The sequence below is a fragment of the Penicillium cataractarum genome (genome assembly GCF_028827025.1).
Source record: "Penicillium cataractarum strain IBT 29864 chromosome Unknown utg000005l, whole genome shotgun sequence".
NCBI lineage: Eukaryota > Fungi > Ascomycota > Eurotiomycetes > Eurotiales > Aspergillaceae > Penicillium > Penicillium cataractarum.
In genome coordinates this window covers 4,435,590-4,451,791 of record NW_026622741.1, presented here as the reverse complement: position 1 = coordinate 4,451,791, position 16,202 = coordinate 4,435,590, and the positions used below count along the sequence as shown (strand labels likewise).

At 50.8% G+C, this 16,202-nt stretch overlaps 6 protein-coding genes across 6 annotated transcripts; 2 read left to right on the top strand and 4 right to left on the bottom strand.

Annotated features, from left to right (window-relative positions):
- Positions 1 to 469: 469 nt before the first annotated feature.
- On the bottom strand, positions 470 to 2,756 carry N7496_007296 (TRAPP III-specific subunit 85 family protein; the record flags this gene model as incomplete). Its single annotated transcript, XM_056700225.1, has 2 exons — positions 470 to 1,629; positions 1,679 to 2,756. The coding sequence occupies 2 exons, from the start codon at positions 2,754 to 2,756 to the stop codon at positions 470 to 472; spliced, it is 2,238 nt and encodes a 745-aa protein (XP_056555638.1).
- A 709-nt stretch (positions 2,757 to 3,465) lies between these two features.
- On the top strand, positions 3,466 to 5,170 carry N7496_007295 (tRNA adenylyltransferase; the record flags this gene model as incomplete). The annotated part of the gene is made up of 3 exons (XM_056700224.1): positions 3,466 to 4,264; positions 4,323 to 4,868; positions 4,929 to 5,170. The coding sequence occupies 3 exons, from the start codon at positions 3,466 to 3,468 to the stop codon at positions 5,168 to 5,170; spliced, it is 1,587 nt and encodes a 528-aa protein (XP_056555637.1).
- Positions 5,171 to 5,269: 99 nt separating this feature from the next.
- N7496_007294 (Tti2 family protein) lies at positions 5,270 to 7,214 on the top strand (the record flags this gene model as incomplete). The annotated part of the gene is made up of 4 exons (XM_056700223.1): positions 5,270 to 5,425; positions 5,482 to 5,662; positions 5,741 to 6,186; positions 6,240 to 7,214. The coding sequence occupies 4 exons, from the start codon at positions 5,270 to 5,272 to the stop codon at positions 7,212 to 7,214; spliced, it is 1,758 nt and encodes a 585-aa protein (XP_056555636.1).
- Positions 7,215 to 7,440: 226 nt separating this feature from the next.
- Positions 7,441 to 10,425, bottom strand: N7496_007293 (phosphatidylinositol-3,5-bisphosphate 5-phosphatase; the record flags this gene model as incomplete). Its single annotated transcript, XM_056700222.1, has 1 exon — positions 7,441 to 10,425. One exon carries the CDS (start codon positions 10,423 to 10,425, stop codon positions 7,441 to 7,443), a length of 2,985 nt encoding a protein of 994 aa, XP_056555635.1.
- A 456-nt stretch (positions 10,426 to 10,881) lies between these two features.
- N7496_007292 (uncharacterized protein) lies at positions 10,882 to 11,718 on the bottom strand (the record flags this gene model as incomplete). The annotated part of the gene is made up of 1 exon (XM_056700221.1): positions 10,882 to 11,718. The coding sequence occupies one exon, from the start codon at positions 11,716 to 11,718 to the stop codon at positions 10,882 to 10,884; it is 837 nt and encodes a 278-aa protein (XP_056555634.1).
- A 2,654-nt stretch (positions 11,719 to 14,372) lies between these two features.
- On the bottom strand, positions 14,373 to 15,863 carry N7496_007291 (acyl-CoA dehydrogenase family protein; the record flags this gene model as incomplete). The annotated part of the gene is made up of 4 exons (XM_056700220.1): positions 14,373 to 14,878; positions 14,932 to 15,021; positions 15,078 to 15,305; positions 15,371 to 15,863. The coding sequence occupies 4 exons, from the start codon at positions 15,861 to 15,863 to the stop codon at positions 14,373 to 14,375; spliced, it is 1,317 nt and encodes a 438-aa protein (XP_056555633.1).
- Between the last annotated feature and the right edge of the window lie 339 nt (positions 15,864 to 16,202).

The following is a 16,202-nucleotide window of genomic DNA, read 5'->3' as shown; positions in this document are numbered from 1 at the left end:
CAAGAGGGATGTCCTGTCTGCCTGAGGGAGTACGGCTTTGCTTGATTGCTTTCAAGTCGTGAAGTGCCGCGGTTGCGGGAGGTGCTGTCAAAACACCAGCCCACATGGAGGGCAGCTTTATCGATAAGCCCACGTGATCTTATCGACTGGACTTATGACGATGTTCGAGACGACGTTCATCACATAGACTATAGAGTCAAAGGAACGTTCTGAAGTGGTTTCCAGACTCGGATAGCGGATCATAAAATATGCTGGGGCCGCACGAATACAGCTACTTGATTGCCCTTACCTACGACCCATCTAGAGACCATCGGGCAGTCGCTCTTCCCATCCCAGATGGGACATATATATCGCCTAGCTTCGTCAGAACCAAGCCGCGCAAATGGAGGGGGCCACCTAGTAAACGCGAAATCCCAGAAATGTAATCTATTCTTATATGCTATGATGAGATAGGTATTAAGGTCGTGGGCTAGGCTCGTTCAAAGTCATCATTCGGTTCTTCCTCAATGTCCCTTGGGCCTGCACTCATGAGAGTTCCAGCATCCAATTGCGCGGGAAGCCCAATCAGCGAGCGACGATGATTGCGCTTGTCCAACTTTTCGCTGATCTCTTCAGTGCGAAGAGGGTCATCGGCAGCCGGTTCGTCTTGAGCGTCGAAACCCCGAGCCTGAAGGTACTCGACTTTCACGGCGTGGCGCAAGTTGTCGATGAAGCTCTGCATCTCCGGCATTGGGAAAACACCGTCAGTCTCGAGAACATCGGCATAGAGCCGTTCAGCTTCTTCAAGGCAGGCAGAAGCAAGGGTAGGCTTGCCAGCCTTGAGCCACTGATCAGCAGCAAAGATGCTCCACATGCCAGCTTTCCTCCTCCGAGCACCCCATTTAGCGCCGCCCACAGGGGTCTTTGAAGCGTAGCATGCGGCCACTCGCTCCATGAAAAGAATCTGACCCACAGAGCCAACCAGACCAAAGTCCATGACCCGCATGGCCCATCTGGCTGCACTCTCGGTTGCCGATCCGCCTCGAGACTTGAGAAGTTCCACGGCCAAAGCCAAGCATCGGAGAGCATGTGTTGCGTCGGAACATCGAGTGAGGTAGGAATAGCAAGCGGTCTCGAACATCTGGTCGACGCTCTCGAGCTTGATTTTGGCCGACATAGCGAGTGGATTTAACAACATGCTGACAGCACACATCTCATGAGCTCCTGCATGGTACTTCCACGCTTTGTCGTTTCCAAAATCCGACCGAATCATCTCGTATGTAGAAGACGCAAGCTTCCAGTCACGGAGCATGAATGCAAAGTCAGCCATCTTCCGCAAGATTGCCTCGGGCGTGTCTTGACGGTAGTAATTGTGCTCCGTGTCGTAATTACCACTGTTTCCGCCCCCCGAACCGCCAATACCAGAACGAGAGCTGGAGCCGAAGCCAGCCCACCGTCTTGACATTGACATGAACCGGCCGCTGATGCCGCGCCGACGAGATGCAACTTGGTCATTCCAAACTGCTACTCGGTTCTCCATGAAGGGAATCACAGATTGTACAGTAAGTTCTCGAATGAATGATTTGATTGCTGACACGTCGGAGTCGAAGAGATAAGGAGTACCATCTGTGCCAAGATCCACCAGTGTCTCTAATGGGGAGTTAGATGGGCCATAAAACTGAAGTCTGAAGGCACTTACCGGCTTCCCCAACTCCGGACAGGTGTTCTTGTGGAGAAAGCCACTCGCAATGTGGCACTTGAACGCTATCGTCATCAGTCACGACGCACTGACTGCTTCGGAGTCTTAAAAGATGACAATGTAGACCGAAATGGCGCTTCATCTGATCATATAGTTTGGTAGACTCCGTAATATCGTCCCGCTCTTCATCGTGAACTAAGACATAATACCGGAGGTACTCCTGATGCACCCAGTCCGGCAGCCGCTTGTCGCCCGTATTGGTCTCAGCGTAGAGTTGTCGCAGGGTCTCTAGAGGGGCTTTGTTACGGGAGCTGATTGCAATGACACTTGCCACAGGGTGCCCAAATGTCTCGTGGGGTGCGGCAGGCGTAGAGGATAGGAGTTGCCTCAAAAACAGCTTAGCAAGAGATGTTGTAGCTGGAAAGCCCAGAACATCCTTGGAAGGCAAAGATGCTCCCAAAGATCCCTCCGCAGAGCCTAATTGCTGCTCCAGAACCTCTTCAATCTGCGCCAAAGGCGAATCTCGTCCAGAATCCCGACTGGCAGGTGCTCGACCCAGCCCTTTCAGATCCACAAAACGCACCCCATAGTCTTCCCAGGCACGACTAGACCCAATGCTGTCCCGGATAATCACCTTCCCCGTAACGGTCTCCCCGAACGGCCGGAGCAGTTCCCAGAAGCCCCCCTTAAACCCCTTATTCCTGACCAGCTCATCCGTATCCTCGGAAGCATAGACGGCGACAGTTGGAGAGAAAGCCCGGATTATCAATGATCTGATATCTTCTGAACCATCGAAGCGTCCATCAAAAGGGGATCCGAATGATGATCGAGCTAATTGCGGGGTGGACGATCTAACCGAGCGGGATTGCGGTGACGCTGACCGAATTGGCAGCTCTGCAGTCGTAGCTGATAGAGGTGGTGTTGGCGATGACACCGAGCGGGCCTCTGATAACTCGGCGTCTATAGATGCTGTGGACTCATGCTCATCCGGATATCTGGACTTTGATGCGCTGCGCCCTACGCCGGGGGAGAAGGACGGCGGAGGTTTCACCGGAGTGGCATCTCCGGGCGATGTCATGGACACCTCTTGCACTCTGCAAATTTGGAACTAGAACAAAGAATCGGCGAGCCCCATCGACCGGGCGGGCAAGACGGTTATACGTTTGTAGCCGGACGGCAAGGCGACGGTGGGCAGGTGTTCGGGCTGTCGCTCGGAGGGTAATTGTCGTTGTTGGGGAGGAAAAGAATGGCCAAGTCGTTCGATTCAAGCCGATAACCGCGGGGAAAGTCAACGGGTTCGCGCGCCCCAGGGGATTCAGCTGGTCGAAGATATGTCCCGACTGGTAGATTAGCAATGTACTTTGGGCCGAGAAGCTTGTAAGCTCCGTGGCTCGGGCGCATTGGCGGATTGCGGGTGGTGATGCAACCACGTGAGGCCGCGACTTATCGGGCGATCAGCATTTGAGTCACTTCCACTTTTTTTTTCTTCGTAGCTGTACTTGCTTTCAGCTGTGACTCAATGGCTCAGTTTGATGCCTAGTCTGCGCTCATTGCGGTCCTTACTTAAGGCCAGTCGTCCATTACGCTCCAACACTCCACTTGCCCGCGTTCTTGCAACACCGAGACAAGAGATACATCCGCGGAGCTTCTCCAAATTTCCCCTCCACCTCTACCCAAGCAGCTACCTGCCCATGCGCGGGCGCGAAACGGATTCGCACTCCCCAGAGCGAGCCACGAAAAGACGCCTCATTTCCACTTCGATTGAAAGAGACGTGTCTGACGAAATAATGGATCTCTCAAACCCCACCATACACCTCACTCCCCTCGAAAGCACCCTGCAAACTCTTCTCCTCGATGTCGCATCCTACATTAAAGAAGAGGGTATTACGGAAGAAGGAAGTGATGTGAAGAAGCATCCGGAGACCGTCCTACGCTTCACAGGCGGCTGGGTGCGCGACAAGCTGCTCGGCGTCGATAGCCATGATATTGATGTGGGGATCAGCAGCATGACGGGGTACCAGTTCGGAATGGCTCTGAAGGATTACTTGGATGTTCCCGAGAACTTGGAGAAATATAAGAAGAGCCTTCCTAGTGAAGAAATGAGCGACGCCATTGTGAGCCTGCACAAGATCGACGCCAACCCAGAGAAATCGAAGCACCTGGAAACCGTCACTACCAAGATTTTCGGCCTGGATATTGATCTGGTCAACCTGCGCAAAGAGACATACTCGGAAGACAGCCGGAATCCGCAAATGGAATTTGGAACGGCCGAGGAGGACGCCCTGCGGCGAGATGCCACCATCAATGCGCTTTTCTACAACCTGAATGAGTCAAAACTGGAAGATTTCACCAAGCGCGGGCTGGATGATATGAAGAAGCACATTATTCGGACCCCGCTCGAACCATACCAGACTTTCAAGGATGACCCGCTTCGTGTACTGCGGTTAATTCGGTTCGCGAGCAGGTTGGGGTACCAAATCGACCAAGAAACGGAATCTGCAATGCAGAATGAGGATATTAGCGTTGCACTGAGACTCAAGATTAGCAAAGAGCGGGTCCTGACTGAGCTGGATAAGATGCTTCATGGTGAGTTTTTTTTGGCGCGATCCAAGTGATCAGCTTCACTAACAATATTTGCTGGAAGGTCCTGATCCCCACGGAGCTTTACAATTCATCGACCGACTCGGTCTTTTCCCTACGATCTTCGCCAACCACCAAGACGACGTCACTGCCGATACATCGACCTGGCCTCTCGCCTATAATGCGCTGGCGCGATTGTTACAACCCGGATCTACCGAGAATGTCTTGGAACGTATCCGCGAGATGCTATTGCGTGACAAGCCTAGCCATTACAATGCTTGGATGATTGCAGCGTTCGCCCCATGGACGTCAGTCCCTGCTCGAGGGTCAGGTAATGAAAGGCGACCCCCACCCACACGCCCCGTCGAAGTTGGCAGGGACAGCCTCAAAGCCGATAATAAGACACTCTACATACTCCGTGACGCGACCTTGCATTTCCGAAACATCATTGAGTGCAAGGAGTCGTTACTTGGAAACACTATTCAAGCTACGCCTGCCGAAATCCGGCAACAGATTGGTCTCCGAATTCGATCTTGGGGCAAAGAATGGAGGCTTTGCGTTGTCTTGGCCATACTTCAAGAGGTCATGGCAGGACGCGACCTCATTGATGGTAGGATCCCTCCATTTATCATCTCCGGTGAGATATACAATACTGACTCTGTGTTTCTAGTGGCCCAAGAGTATGACCAATTCCTGGCGTATGTTGTAGAGAAGGACCTAGATAATGTCTGCGAGCTTAAGCCCATTGTAAACGGCGCCGAAATCATGCAGCACCTGGGGGCCAAAAAGGGGCCCTGGATGAGCAGAGCGACCAATCTCGTGGTGGAATGGCAGCTGTTGCATCCCGAAATCACCGACAAAACGGCGGTGCTCGAGGAGATCTCGGGACGTCGCGCAGAGTTGGGGTTGTGAAGGCGGGGAACTCTTAAAAAAATCCAATTCCACCGGTTTCAAGAACCGGAACTTCTCTACTGTTCCACTGCTCGTATCATAATTAGACCAAAGCTCAGTATGGATCAGCTACGCAAAGAGGTCCGCGAGGTACTCCAGCGCGATGCTTGGAATCGACCGGGTTTCTTGCGGGCGGCATTTGCGGCGACGGCAAAGAATGGACTGCCCGAACTGTGGCAGGACCTGGCATCCCACGATAGCACCATCCATCTGGATGTACGTATACACGCCATCCTGCTAGAACTGAGAAACTAGACTAATCACATCACCAGGTCTGCGAAAACCTTTACACGGCCTTTTCCTTCGTCGATGGCTGGGATCCCCTCCTGCCAAACGACGGAGGGCCAAAGCAGCTGGACAGGAACGAGGCCGAGGCCGTCAGAAATCTATTCCAATGGGCTAGTCAACTTGCGCTTCCGTCGTCAGCATTTGCAGCAGCCTTTGATGAGCATGGTGAGATCACAAAAGGCAAGAAACCCGTCCAATTATTCCGGCCGTGAACCCCAGCCTCTGCATCCACTAACGAACAAGTAGAGATCAAGAACGCACAAGAAGAGAGCCGGCTCAGATCCGCCCTGGCTATTCAACTCATTCTGCAGCTTTCTGCAAAGACTCCTCCAGGTCTATCGGATCGCTCAATAGCTAGCTCTCCCGATGTCATATTGGCCGCAGCCTGTTTCACCGAGCAGAAAGATCCTTGGACGACTGAGGATAGCCACGACGAGGCTTCAATGTATCTTGACGTGACCATGCAAGATGGCAAATGGGATCTCATTGCGCGGTTACTCAAGGAGAAGATCCGGCCATTATTCACCAAGGCCAAGAACCCTGCTATCACCAGCGAAGGTCGCAAGAACTTGCACCCCGTGCCTTTGAGTCGGTTCGACGGAAGTATTCTCGACGATGAGCTGAAGCCTTGGAAGTTCAGAGATGTTTATGCTACAAGAGTTCTTTCATGGGTCATTTCTCGGTATAAAGTATGTTCTCAATCTCGCGATCCTCGAGTTCCAACCAACTAATTCGTCTACAGCCCACCGACAAAGCCCATCTCGAAGCACACTTTCCTCTTCTCGTTCCGGCAATCCTGGCCTTGATCGACGACAGTAATCTCACGTTCAAGAGAATGGGCTGTGAACTCTTCACCAAAGTCCTGCAGCCCATTCACCAGAGCGGATCCGATATTCTCGTTCGCACAAACTTGACCTCCGTCTTCGAGGACGCTATTACGCCCTGTCTTCTCTCCCTACCAACAATTACCCCAGAAGACAACTCTATTCAGCTACTCAGCGCCGCATACCCAGCACTCCTCTCCCTCTTCGAGACAGTCTACAAAACGCCCTCACCGAAGAAATCACAGGACCAGGACGACAAAGACAAAGAGACATACGCCGCGAAAATCTCAAAAATCCTACGCTCAAATCTCATCTCTTCCTTCCATCACATCAGTTCTTCGACACCCACTGCCATCTCAACGTCCGCCTCTTTCCCGCACCCTCGTCTCTCAACCTTCCTCCTAGAATGGATTACCACCTTCGTGAAAGAACTCGGCATCAACACGACAAAATACCTCCAAGAAATCGTCCCGGTTCTTTACACTACGCTCACCAACCCCTTCGGAACTGCTCACCCGCCTCTCCTCTTTGCCGCAGTATCAGCCACCAAATTTGTGATCCTCAACGCGCATCCGCGTATTTGGAGATGGCGTGGTGAAATCCTCGGAGCACTGTGTACATGCTGGCTCCATATTGTGGGCGAGAAAGAAGATCAAGAGAAAGTGAAGGCGGGTAAGGGCTCGCCTTCAGTGACCGAGCTCGTTAAGATTACGAGAGAGTTGCAGAGTGCCGTGTACGTTCTGAAGCATATTTTGCAGAATCCCGTTGCGCCCAATGGGGAATTTGATGCGGATCAAGTGCTCGCGAAGGAAGGCATGCAGCAGGAATTACAGACGCTGGTTGAAGCGGATAGTGAGTTGGAAGGTCTGCTCTTTGCTGATGTTAAGTCATGATGGTTTGGAATATCGAATAGGAGCACCCCATTGCGTTTCCTGGGACAGTCAATTTTACGTTACCTCTTGCACGGTAACTTAGCTTATTATTTGGGCCATTGGTTCAAATTTTCTCATGATACTCTTGAATAATTCGCTTTGGCTTTATTCACGTTCAACAATGCATGAGGGTATCTATTTCAAACTGTACACGCTAATGGCGGATAACAAAAATACTTGAGGACCATTATACATCAACCCTTTGCTTGAACAGACTCTTCCCACGCAACCACTGCCGATAGCGCTTGTACCGCTTCTTCTGATAGTCTTCACTGACAACAGTCAACCCTTCCTCCGAAACATTCAAGAATTCAGCGTAGTCGGCTAGGTTCTCCTCAGCAGTGGCTTCAAGGGCCGCTTCTTCGACATTGCACTTGTTCACATACTCCAATAGGTCGAGATTAGCACCGTGCTCCCGGAGAGATGCGGCAGTCATCTCGTCCTCGGAAGTGACAACAAGGGGAACTTTGAGGGGATGATTGATGTATCGCTCATATTCCTCTGCTTCCGCAGAGGTCACTGATGGGTTCAAGGAATCCGTAACTAGTTGCCCCAGTGTCCACTGCGCAATCTGTGCTTTGCTGGGTGTTGTTGTGGAGTTCGGAGGGTTGATTGGAGGAATGTGAGAATCTTGATTTATTTCAAATGTGGGCTCTCTGATGATGCCTGCCGATGGGGCCTGCTTGGATGAGGATGGCGGTTGATGTTTCCAAGTATCAGGCGCGTCCGGAATCGGTGGCATGGTGGTTGAATATTGAGAATGAGTGTTGACAGGCTCCTGGATCCGGACGGTTCGTTGCGGTGGCCGGTCTCTCTGCAGTTGCTCCTGAGGGATGCGAGGTACGAAGGGACTGAGATCAGGCGCAGGATGCCCAGGGCGGTAGGGAGGGAGGTAGCGGAGTGTCGAGTTCATTTTGTAGGAGAAAATCTTTGACATGGTTGAGACAGCCAATGGCCGGTAATACTCAAGCCAGTAATCGTCAAAGTGAGAAAGCGGCTCCTTTGGTCGGATTGGTAGTGGTGGAAATTCTCTTTCATTCAGATATTCAGGCGTGTACCAAGAGATGTAGTTGGGACGCTTCTTCTGAAGATAGGATTTGGGGTCCGCATGGTGAAGATAGTAGTCAGTGGCGAGATCCCAAAGCATTGGAGCGCCTTGATCAAAGATGTAGTTGCCCAGGAACAGGTTGTATGCTTCTTGTCGCTGGGCATCAAGGAAAGAATTGTTGTAGTATCGCTTGAAGCTCTCGACCATATCACGCGAGTGACTGCTCCACTGATTGATCTTACGGTACGTAGCCATGGTATTCACCAAATGAGATCCTCCGTATTGAATGGCAATCGTATCTCCGTGGTCATGCCACATGTTGGTGAAGAGATTGACGGCGTCGGTATCGTACTCGACTGTTGTTTCATCAATGACTCCGAGGGCATGCAGCTGGTAGCCGAGTGCTCTTTTGCCGATAACAAACTGCGCGGCATTAGTCCGGTCAAGGCAGTCAATACAATTTGTTCGCGCGACACCGTTCTGAAGTCGTAGGCCTGATTCAGCATCCTGCCCGTTCTTGAAAAATCCAGTTTTAGGTATGATATCGCCAGCAATATCTTCCAATGTCTGGATGACATCTTGATCACGGCTCTTTGCTGCGCGGCTCATGTCCCAAGCCTTGTAGATAAGTTTTTTACCTTCGGGAAGAAACTGATTCAAGTAGGTCACCGCATTTGTGAACTCTTGCAGAAGCTTCGACTCTCTAGGTGTGCGTTCTCTGGATTTGACGAGATTCAAAATGTAGATCGGAGCTCCGTATCGCTCAAAGAGGTTGTCAAAATGCAACGCGGCGGCAGAATAGAATGGATCGACAAGGTTCAACTCGATGGCCGGTTTCGGCGACACACCCGTGTTTTCCTGAGTCCAGTATAGAGGAATACTTCCACGGTGCTGAACGTATGAGGTATAATTGGGGTTTGCATGTAGCTCCGGACCAGCGGAGTGGAAAGACGTCGTGGTCTGTTCGGAGACGATCTGCTCCGTTTCGACGTCGTTGGCAACGAACCCCAAATCATTTGCGCCACGCTTGAGGAAGCGCGCTCCTGCAAAGTACCGGGACCGACGGGCGATGATCGATACATAGACCACCCTTCCATAGACACTCACCTTGGACTGGTCCACGTAGCCATGAATGATCGGGAGACACCATTCGTAAGGATTTTTCAGAGCATCGACCGCCGGCGCAAGAAGGTGATGATTCCAGATGAACATCGTGTTGTAGTCCCGAGAGACGGACCCGGAAGCCCCTTCATGATGGGCCTTTCGTTCGCGGTAAATGTTATGCTGGAGAGAGCGCGTGAGGTCGTAAGAGTAACTGAAGTAGAACGATCTGGTCAAGTCGAGATTGCTCAAAATCGCCCTGTATCTCTCCTCGTCTGACTGCTTTTCAGGTTTCAGGCGCAATGGCTCTGCGGGCGTCAATGATACCAGCTCTGTTTCATCAATTTGATAGACATTGTGACCACCGAGTACAGCCACTTGGCTCCTCTTGGTGACCAGGAGCATATAGTACGCTCCGGTAAAGCGAACAAAGCCAAGCAATGCCCAGGCGCTACATTTCTGTTTCAAACCACCAGAGCTTTTATTCCCATCATCGATCGCATCTAGCAGCTGGACCATCTCCCTTTTCGTGTAGACCATGTCATCTTCAGTTATGCTCAACTCGCCCGACTCAGAGGTGCGATCAATCTTAAGAATCCGGAATCGTGTCTCTGAAAGATTGATGCCGACCATGTAAAACCGAGTGGCCGTCTCGTAGAGCGTGAACTTGTGCATACGATTGATCCCCTCGTCCTCTGCATCCATGCCAGATCGATGTTTCTGCGCGAAAGTTGGACTCGACTCGCGTTCAAAGGAGGTGGCGACTCGAGGCTCTTCATCTTCTTCTTCGGGGGGAAAGTCAGACGATATCGAAGGTTCCCCGGCTAGATCAGTTGGAGCAGCTTGGATCTGGGTACGGCCCGCGTTTATCGACCGATCGGAGGTGGGAGTGCCTGGTTCCGCCGCTTCCACCTCAGTGGATTTCCTGGGCTTTGCATCATTGCTCGTTGGTGGAAGGTGGTCATCCAGAATCGAGGGGTCTGACACAGGGCCGACTAGTGTCACGTCGTCGAAGCTCTCCATCTGGGCAAGGCACCAAACCGTCGTGTACGGTAGGTGGGTTGGATGGACGAGAGCGCGGGAAGCTTTCCCCACAGGCGTGACGTCGTTGGGCCACGATTGGCTGCCTGAGGAATCAACATAATACTGTATCAAGATTGAAGTCGAAGACTCAAAGACAGCCAGGGCGCTGATTCTAACGATCATCATTACAATGCACACTGATCTACAAAAGGTTGACGAGAGAAAGGTTCGGTTCCTTATTTGTCTTGTTCCTATCTCGTCCATAACTTTCAGTAATGTCCTCCCGTAACAAAGTAACAAAGACGCCTCCGACGAAACGACATGTTTTGTCCGCCCTTCAAGATAATCCTCCCGCTGACACCAATATCATTTCCCCTCTCCTCCATCCTCCTTCCTTGAATAGACCCCTAATCTTGTAGTGGCGTTCTTCTCGAAAAAGACGTTGACGAGGCTAGCCTATGCCCACCACTCCTCCTTTCCAGACAATGATTTGGGGCCAAGCTTGGTGTAAACCTCAACCACATAGTCGCATTTATTTCGGGAGCGGCAAGCGCAGGGCTCTCCGCAGACATCTAGGCGAGCGATTCTAAATTTTGTGGAAACACGAATCCATGTATCACACTCCTCACACATGATATCTCGACTGCCACATTCTCTGGTCTGTCGATCAAATAGGCCAAAGAGCGAGATGTGAGGGCAGACCATTGGGTACGGAGAATGAAAGTCGAAAGGGATGTGATCGAAGTAATACATTCGGGCGGTGATGGTAGACTGCTCCTCATCACGGCCATGTTCGAGCCGCATCAATGGGATCCGTGGAAATCCGAACTCCGGGAAGAAGTGAGTGTACGTCCAGGGGGAAACGCTTGGCAGGTAATACAATGAACCATCAGCTTGGTTGATGGGCTTCATCGGGGCATTGGAAAGGCTCATTGTCGGCCATTTGCAATTTTTGAGTTCAGTCTTTTTCTCAAGCTCCTCGGGTTCGAACTCATTGCTGGGGTGTAGCAAGCGGCAGCTGCCGCAATAGGGCCAATTATCAGTCTGAGCTTGACTCAGAAAGATGGAGCGGTTGATTGCGCAGCGGGAGAATTTGTTGGAATGGAATCCTGGCTTACGGGCGATCTCAGTTTCGATTCCGATGAAATCAAAGAAGTTATGTTCGAAGACCGATTTGAACTGCTCGTAATAAGTTCTGCAGGTGAGGGCCAGACAGCCCTTTGAAGCCGGGGCCAACATGGCCCCAACCATGTCCATCAGCTCTGCTGGGAGCTGAAACAAAGTGGGTGGCATTTTGTCATAGAGAGATAGGGAGAGATGGAATGGTGTAGGGAAGACGGAACCACGATGAAGCGGACGAAAAGCTCGGGAGGCGGCGGCCTAGTTGGGTGACAGGAAAGGGGAAGCCGACTGTAAAGAGTAAAGACAGTAACGCCGAGTTGGAAGAATGTAGTCTCCGTATGACTACTCAGTTGCATCGGGACGTGGTGTGAGAAGATGTAGGTCTGAATAACAGGAGAGATAAAATGATGAAGGGGTGGGTGGCGAAATGAAGATAAAGAGGGCGATTGATCGTGGAGGTCTTCTGGTCCTGTTGAGGAGCAGACGAAAGCGATACCGATGACAAGTAAGGAGGAGGAAGCAGGCAGCCTCCATATGACTACTCAGTTGTATTCGAGCATGGTGTGAAGAGAAGACGGAGGTCTGGGTAAGATGAAGAAGGGAGCTTTTATATCTCCCTCCGGCCTGGGCTGGAGAAGGAGATGGAAATCAGTAGCAAGGATAAGAAGGTCCGGAACCTTCCTGGTGCATACGATCAACGGCGGTGGAAGAGCTTAGAGACTTCGAGGATGTTGATATTGAATGTTTGCTGTGGAGCCGCACGTTAGGCATACATCCAGTCTGACCAATCGTACCCCTCGGCAAACCTTAAAAAAGCCTATTTGTAGATGCAACCTTGAATGTTTTCCTTGAAGTGCCTTCTATCGTGTCCACGGAAGATGCTGGTCAAGAACAGAAACATCAAACACCAGCCTCTCGCATTCCAAGCTTCTAGCTTTCCCAAAGAAGAACAAGCTAGCGCGTTGAGCTGGCGTGCGTTGCCGATGAGAATGCCGCGTTAGTTGGAACCTGAGATAGACAGAAAGTCCTAGCTAGACACGTTTCAGCCTCCCCTATTTCCAAAGGGGTTTCGGAATTTCGTCTTAATTACCTTTCGAGGAAGCCCTAGTAATTTCTCTCTATTGTATCTTTCAAAGCATATCTAACAAGACGATTTAGAAGTCTAGTTGGGGATTTTCAACTTATGAAACTCCACTATTCTATTTAGAGTCGTCGTAGGATTCTGTCATTGTAAGATGCTTTTCTACTTAAGCTTAGCGTGGTAGTGTCACGAGAGTTCCTTGTAGTGCCATGGGTACGACCCCATAATTCAGTGTTGTTCTCATGTGATTGATATTTTTGGAAATCCTTCTCTGAACTAAACGTCTGCCTCTCCCGTTATTCCCAGGTAGTGCCAACCACACAAATCTCTGCTCTCACAAGCATCTACCCTCTTCACGTTAACTCCACCCCATGCCGCCAATCTCAGGCCCGTCGATACCGCCGTCCAGCATGGAACCCACAATCTTCAAGCTTCCACCGGAGTTACTGCATATGATCTCCAAGATGCTGCCAGTGGTTTCACAAGGTTGCCTGGCCCTCACTTGCAAGACCTATCACACAAAATTCAAAGCCGTTTTTCGTGACGAAATATTCGATCTTGCAAAGTCTGAGTTTGACCTATCCACCGTGACGAAGACGGCGCGTAAAACACTTCGCGTTCGTCCAGAAAAGGTCGCAGATGACAGAGAGTTCTTTTTGAGTTGTGTCCAAACCGAAAATTTGCGTCATTGCGCAACCTGTCGCATACTTCACGCTTCCAATGAATTTGATGAGAAAGAGCTTGGCAAGCAGGATACGCACAGATGTTGCAAATGGCCCGGAATAATATTGACGGGTTGCGAAGTGACGGGCTTGCACCACTGCGTACTGCTCTGGCCGATATCGATCACATACTTCCCTGGAAATACTATCGTCGGCTTCTAAATGAGGGAACTGCCGCGTGGACACTTGAACGGGGTCAAGGTAACTCTATTATCTCGACCTCCACGTATGTCTTCGTTGACGTCCCATAAGATTTCATAGCCGACACGGTCAAAGTATGCCCTCACTGGCAACTTGATGACGTGGTCATTGAAGGCGAGATAGTAGACATCGACGAAAATTTCAAATGCGAATTCTGTGAAGCTCAAATTCGGGTGGAGGCGATCGCGGTAGTTGATTGAGGAACACGACTATTTTGAGCCTTACGCCGTTGAAGTCACAGTGATCAGAAACCTCGGTCAATCAACGTTGTCTGGACAAGATATTTGGTGCAGGTATGCTCAGCACGGCCTCAAAAAGGTGTCATTTAAGGCCGAGCTTTGAATCTGAGCTTGACTTCTTTGGTAGTCCGGCACTTTGATTCGCGACAGTTGCAGAAGAGGACAATCCGCCTATTGGGGTGCATTGACTACCCCCTTTGAACCGGCAACAGCGCAAAGTGGTTAGACATCATTCAACCCATCATCCAATTCATATTACTCTTATGCATTGTCTGTTCAACCCGTAGATATCCTTCTTACATACTAGTATCCACGACGGTAAACTACATATTGCTAACTGAGCTACCTAACTCTCTAACTACCCGCTCCGAAAATGAGTTAACCCCTTCTGTACTGTACTACGTGTCCCCAAGTGGGTGCTTGTGAGATGGGAGAAGCAGATTCACGTGCGAAACCGGTTCATATTGGTCAAAGGGAGGACCGATGGATATAGGCTGCGCATATGTCGAGCGGTTCTAGGGATCAAACAAGAATATGACATGATAGATATTGGATTAAGCAATTGATAACATGCACACATTCCTACACTTTTGATTGTCTCTTCTCAAGCGCCTTTCGTCGTGTCCTTAAAGCCTTTGTCTCCTCTTGCAATGCCAGGCCCATCATAATCTCCTCGCTTCCACCACCAACGACATGTACCCGAGCATCACGACTGATCTGTTCGATTCTAGCCCCCTTGCCAGCCTTGTTATACCCAGCACCACCAAGAATCTGTTGCGCCTCGCGAACACTCTTCTCCAATGCCCTGGTAGACATGACCTTCAGCAAGGCAGTCATGCCGCCGATCTTGACATCGTCCACAGGTCGGCCCTTGGTGAGCTCTAGGATGTTGACGAGCTGTTCCATGAATGCATATGCTGGTTCAATCATCAAGCCGAATTTGAAGATCTTAGATTGGATGGCTTGTTTCTGGATCAAGGGGGATCCGAATGTCTCGCGTTGGATGGCGTAGTTAAAGGCGTCTTCGGCACAGACACGGGCAAGTCGCAGAGAAGCACAGGCAAGTGCGAGGCGCTCGGGGTTAAAGTCTGAATTTCATTGTCAGCTATTGCCTGGGGATTGGAAGACCCTCGGTACTTACTAGACATGATCAGAGGGAAGCCCTTGTTCTCTTCGCCGATGAGATTATTAACTGGGACACGGACATCGTCTAGTTCAATGAATGTTGAACCTGAGCTTATGTTAGTCGATTGTATATTTTAAAAGGTCAATGATGGTCTGACATACCACTGGCATTAACACCCGAGTTGAACATTCTCCGACGAGTCACTCCCTTGGCCTTCAAAGGGATAACAAGCAAGCTGATACCCGATCGTCCTGGGCCACCAGTGCGGACTGCGGCCGTACAATAGTCGGCCCAAATACCATTGGTGATCCATTTCTTCGCTCCATTAACGATGTAGTGGTCACCCTCACGCTTCGCGGTGGTCTTGATATTGGCGACATCTGAGCCAGCTATATATTTCCAGCAACATTAGCTAAACATGCACCAATAATATATTGCTTGATTGAAGTCTTACCATCAGGCTCCGTAATTCCCAAACAGAAACGAAGATCACCCCTTGCAACACCCGGAAGCCAGCGCTTCTGCTGTTCCGGCGTACCGAACCTTGCAATAGGCGGACATCCGATGCCATTTCCACCACCAAGGCCCCAAATGACACCCACGAAGCCCACACGAGTCAACTCATCCCCAACAATAAGTGTGCACCAGGTATCCCACTTATCACGGGGTACATTGCCTGGCAGTGCGAGACCTGCCGAGTGCTCCTCCGTCGTGAGGGGGTGTACGATGCCGAAGCCGAGCTCGCAATGACGTCGTCGAACCTCCTCGGGGACTTGCCCGGCAGCTTCCCATTCCTGAGCGTACGGCGCGATAGAAGTTTCGACGTAGTCACGGACCCAGGCGCGCAGGTTATGATGCAGATCGGTGTAGTAGGGATTGCGGACGTCGAGCTGGGGGAGAAGGGGCTCGCTGTAGGGAGCGGTTGCAGGGCGGAGATTACGCGCCATGATGTGTTTGGAGTTTGAAGTATGCCAGGAAGATGTTTTTTGGCCTTTCTAGAACTGTCATCTACATAATTGCGTGGTAGCTGTGATGTATTTGAATAATGCGGGGAAGAAGACAGGGAGTAAGTTCTCGGCAGTGCGTGTGAAGAGGGAAGCTCTCCACCAGGCCGAGGCCCGACGCGTGTGGCGTCGATCACTCCCCATACTTTGCCAACGTTCATGTTCAGTATTTTATGCATAGTTGAAAACGAGAGGAGCAATGCATTGCTTTATGCTTGGGGTATTATTAAATGCGATGTCTTATGAATATGTCCGAAAATGCTCCACTTTGCCCCATCTTCT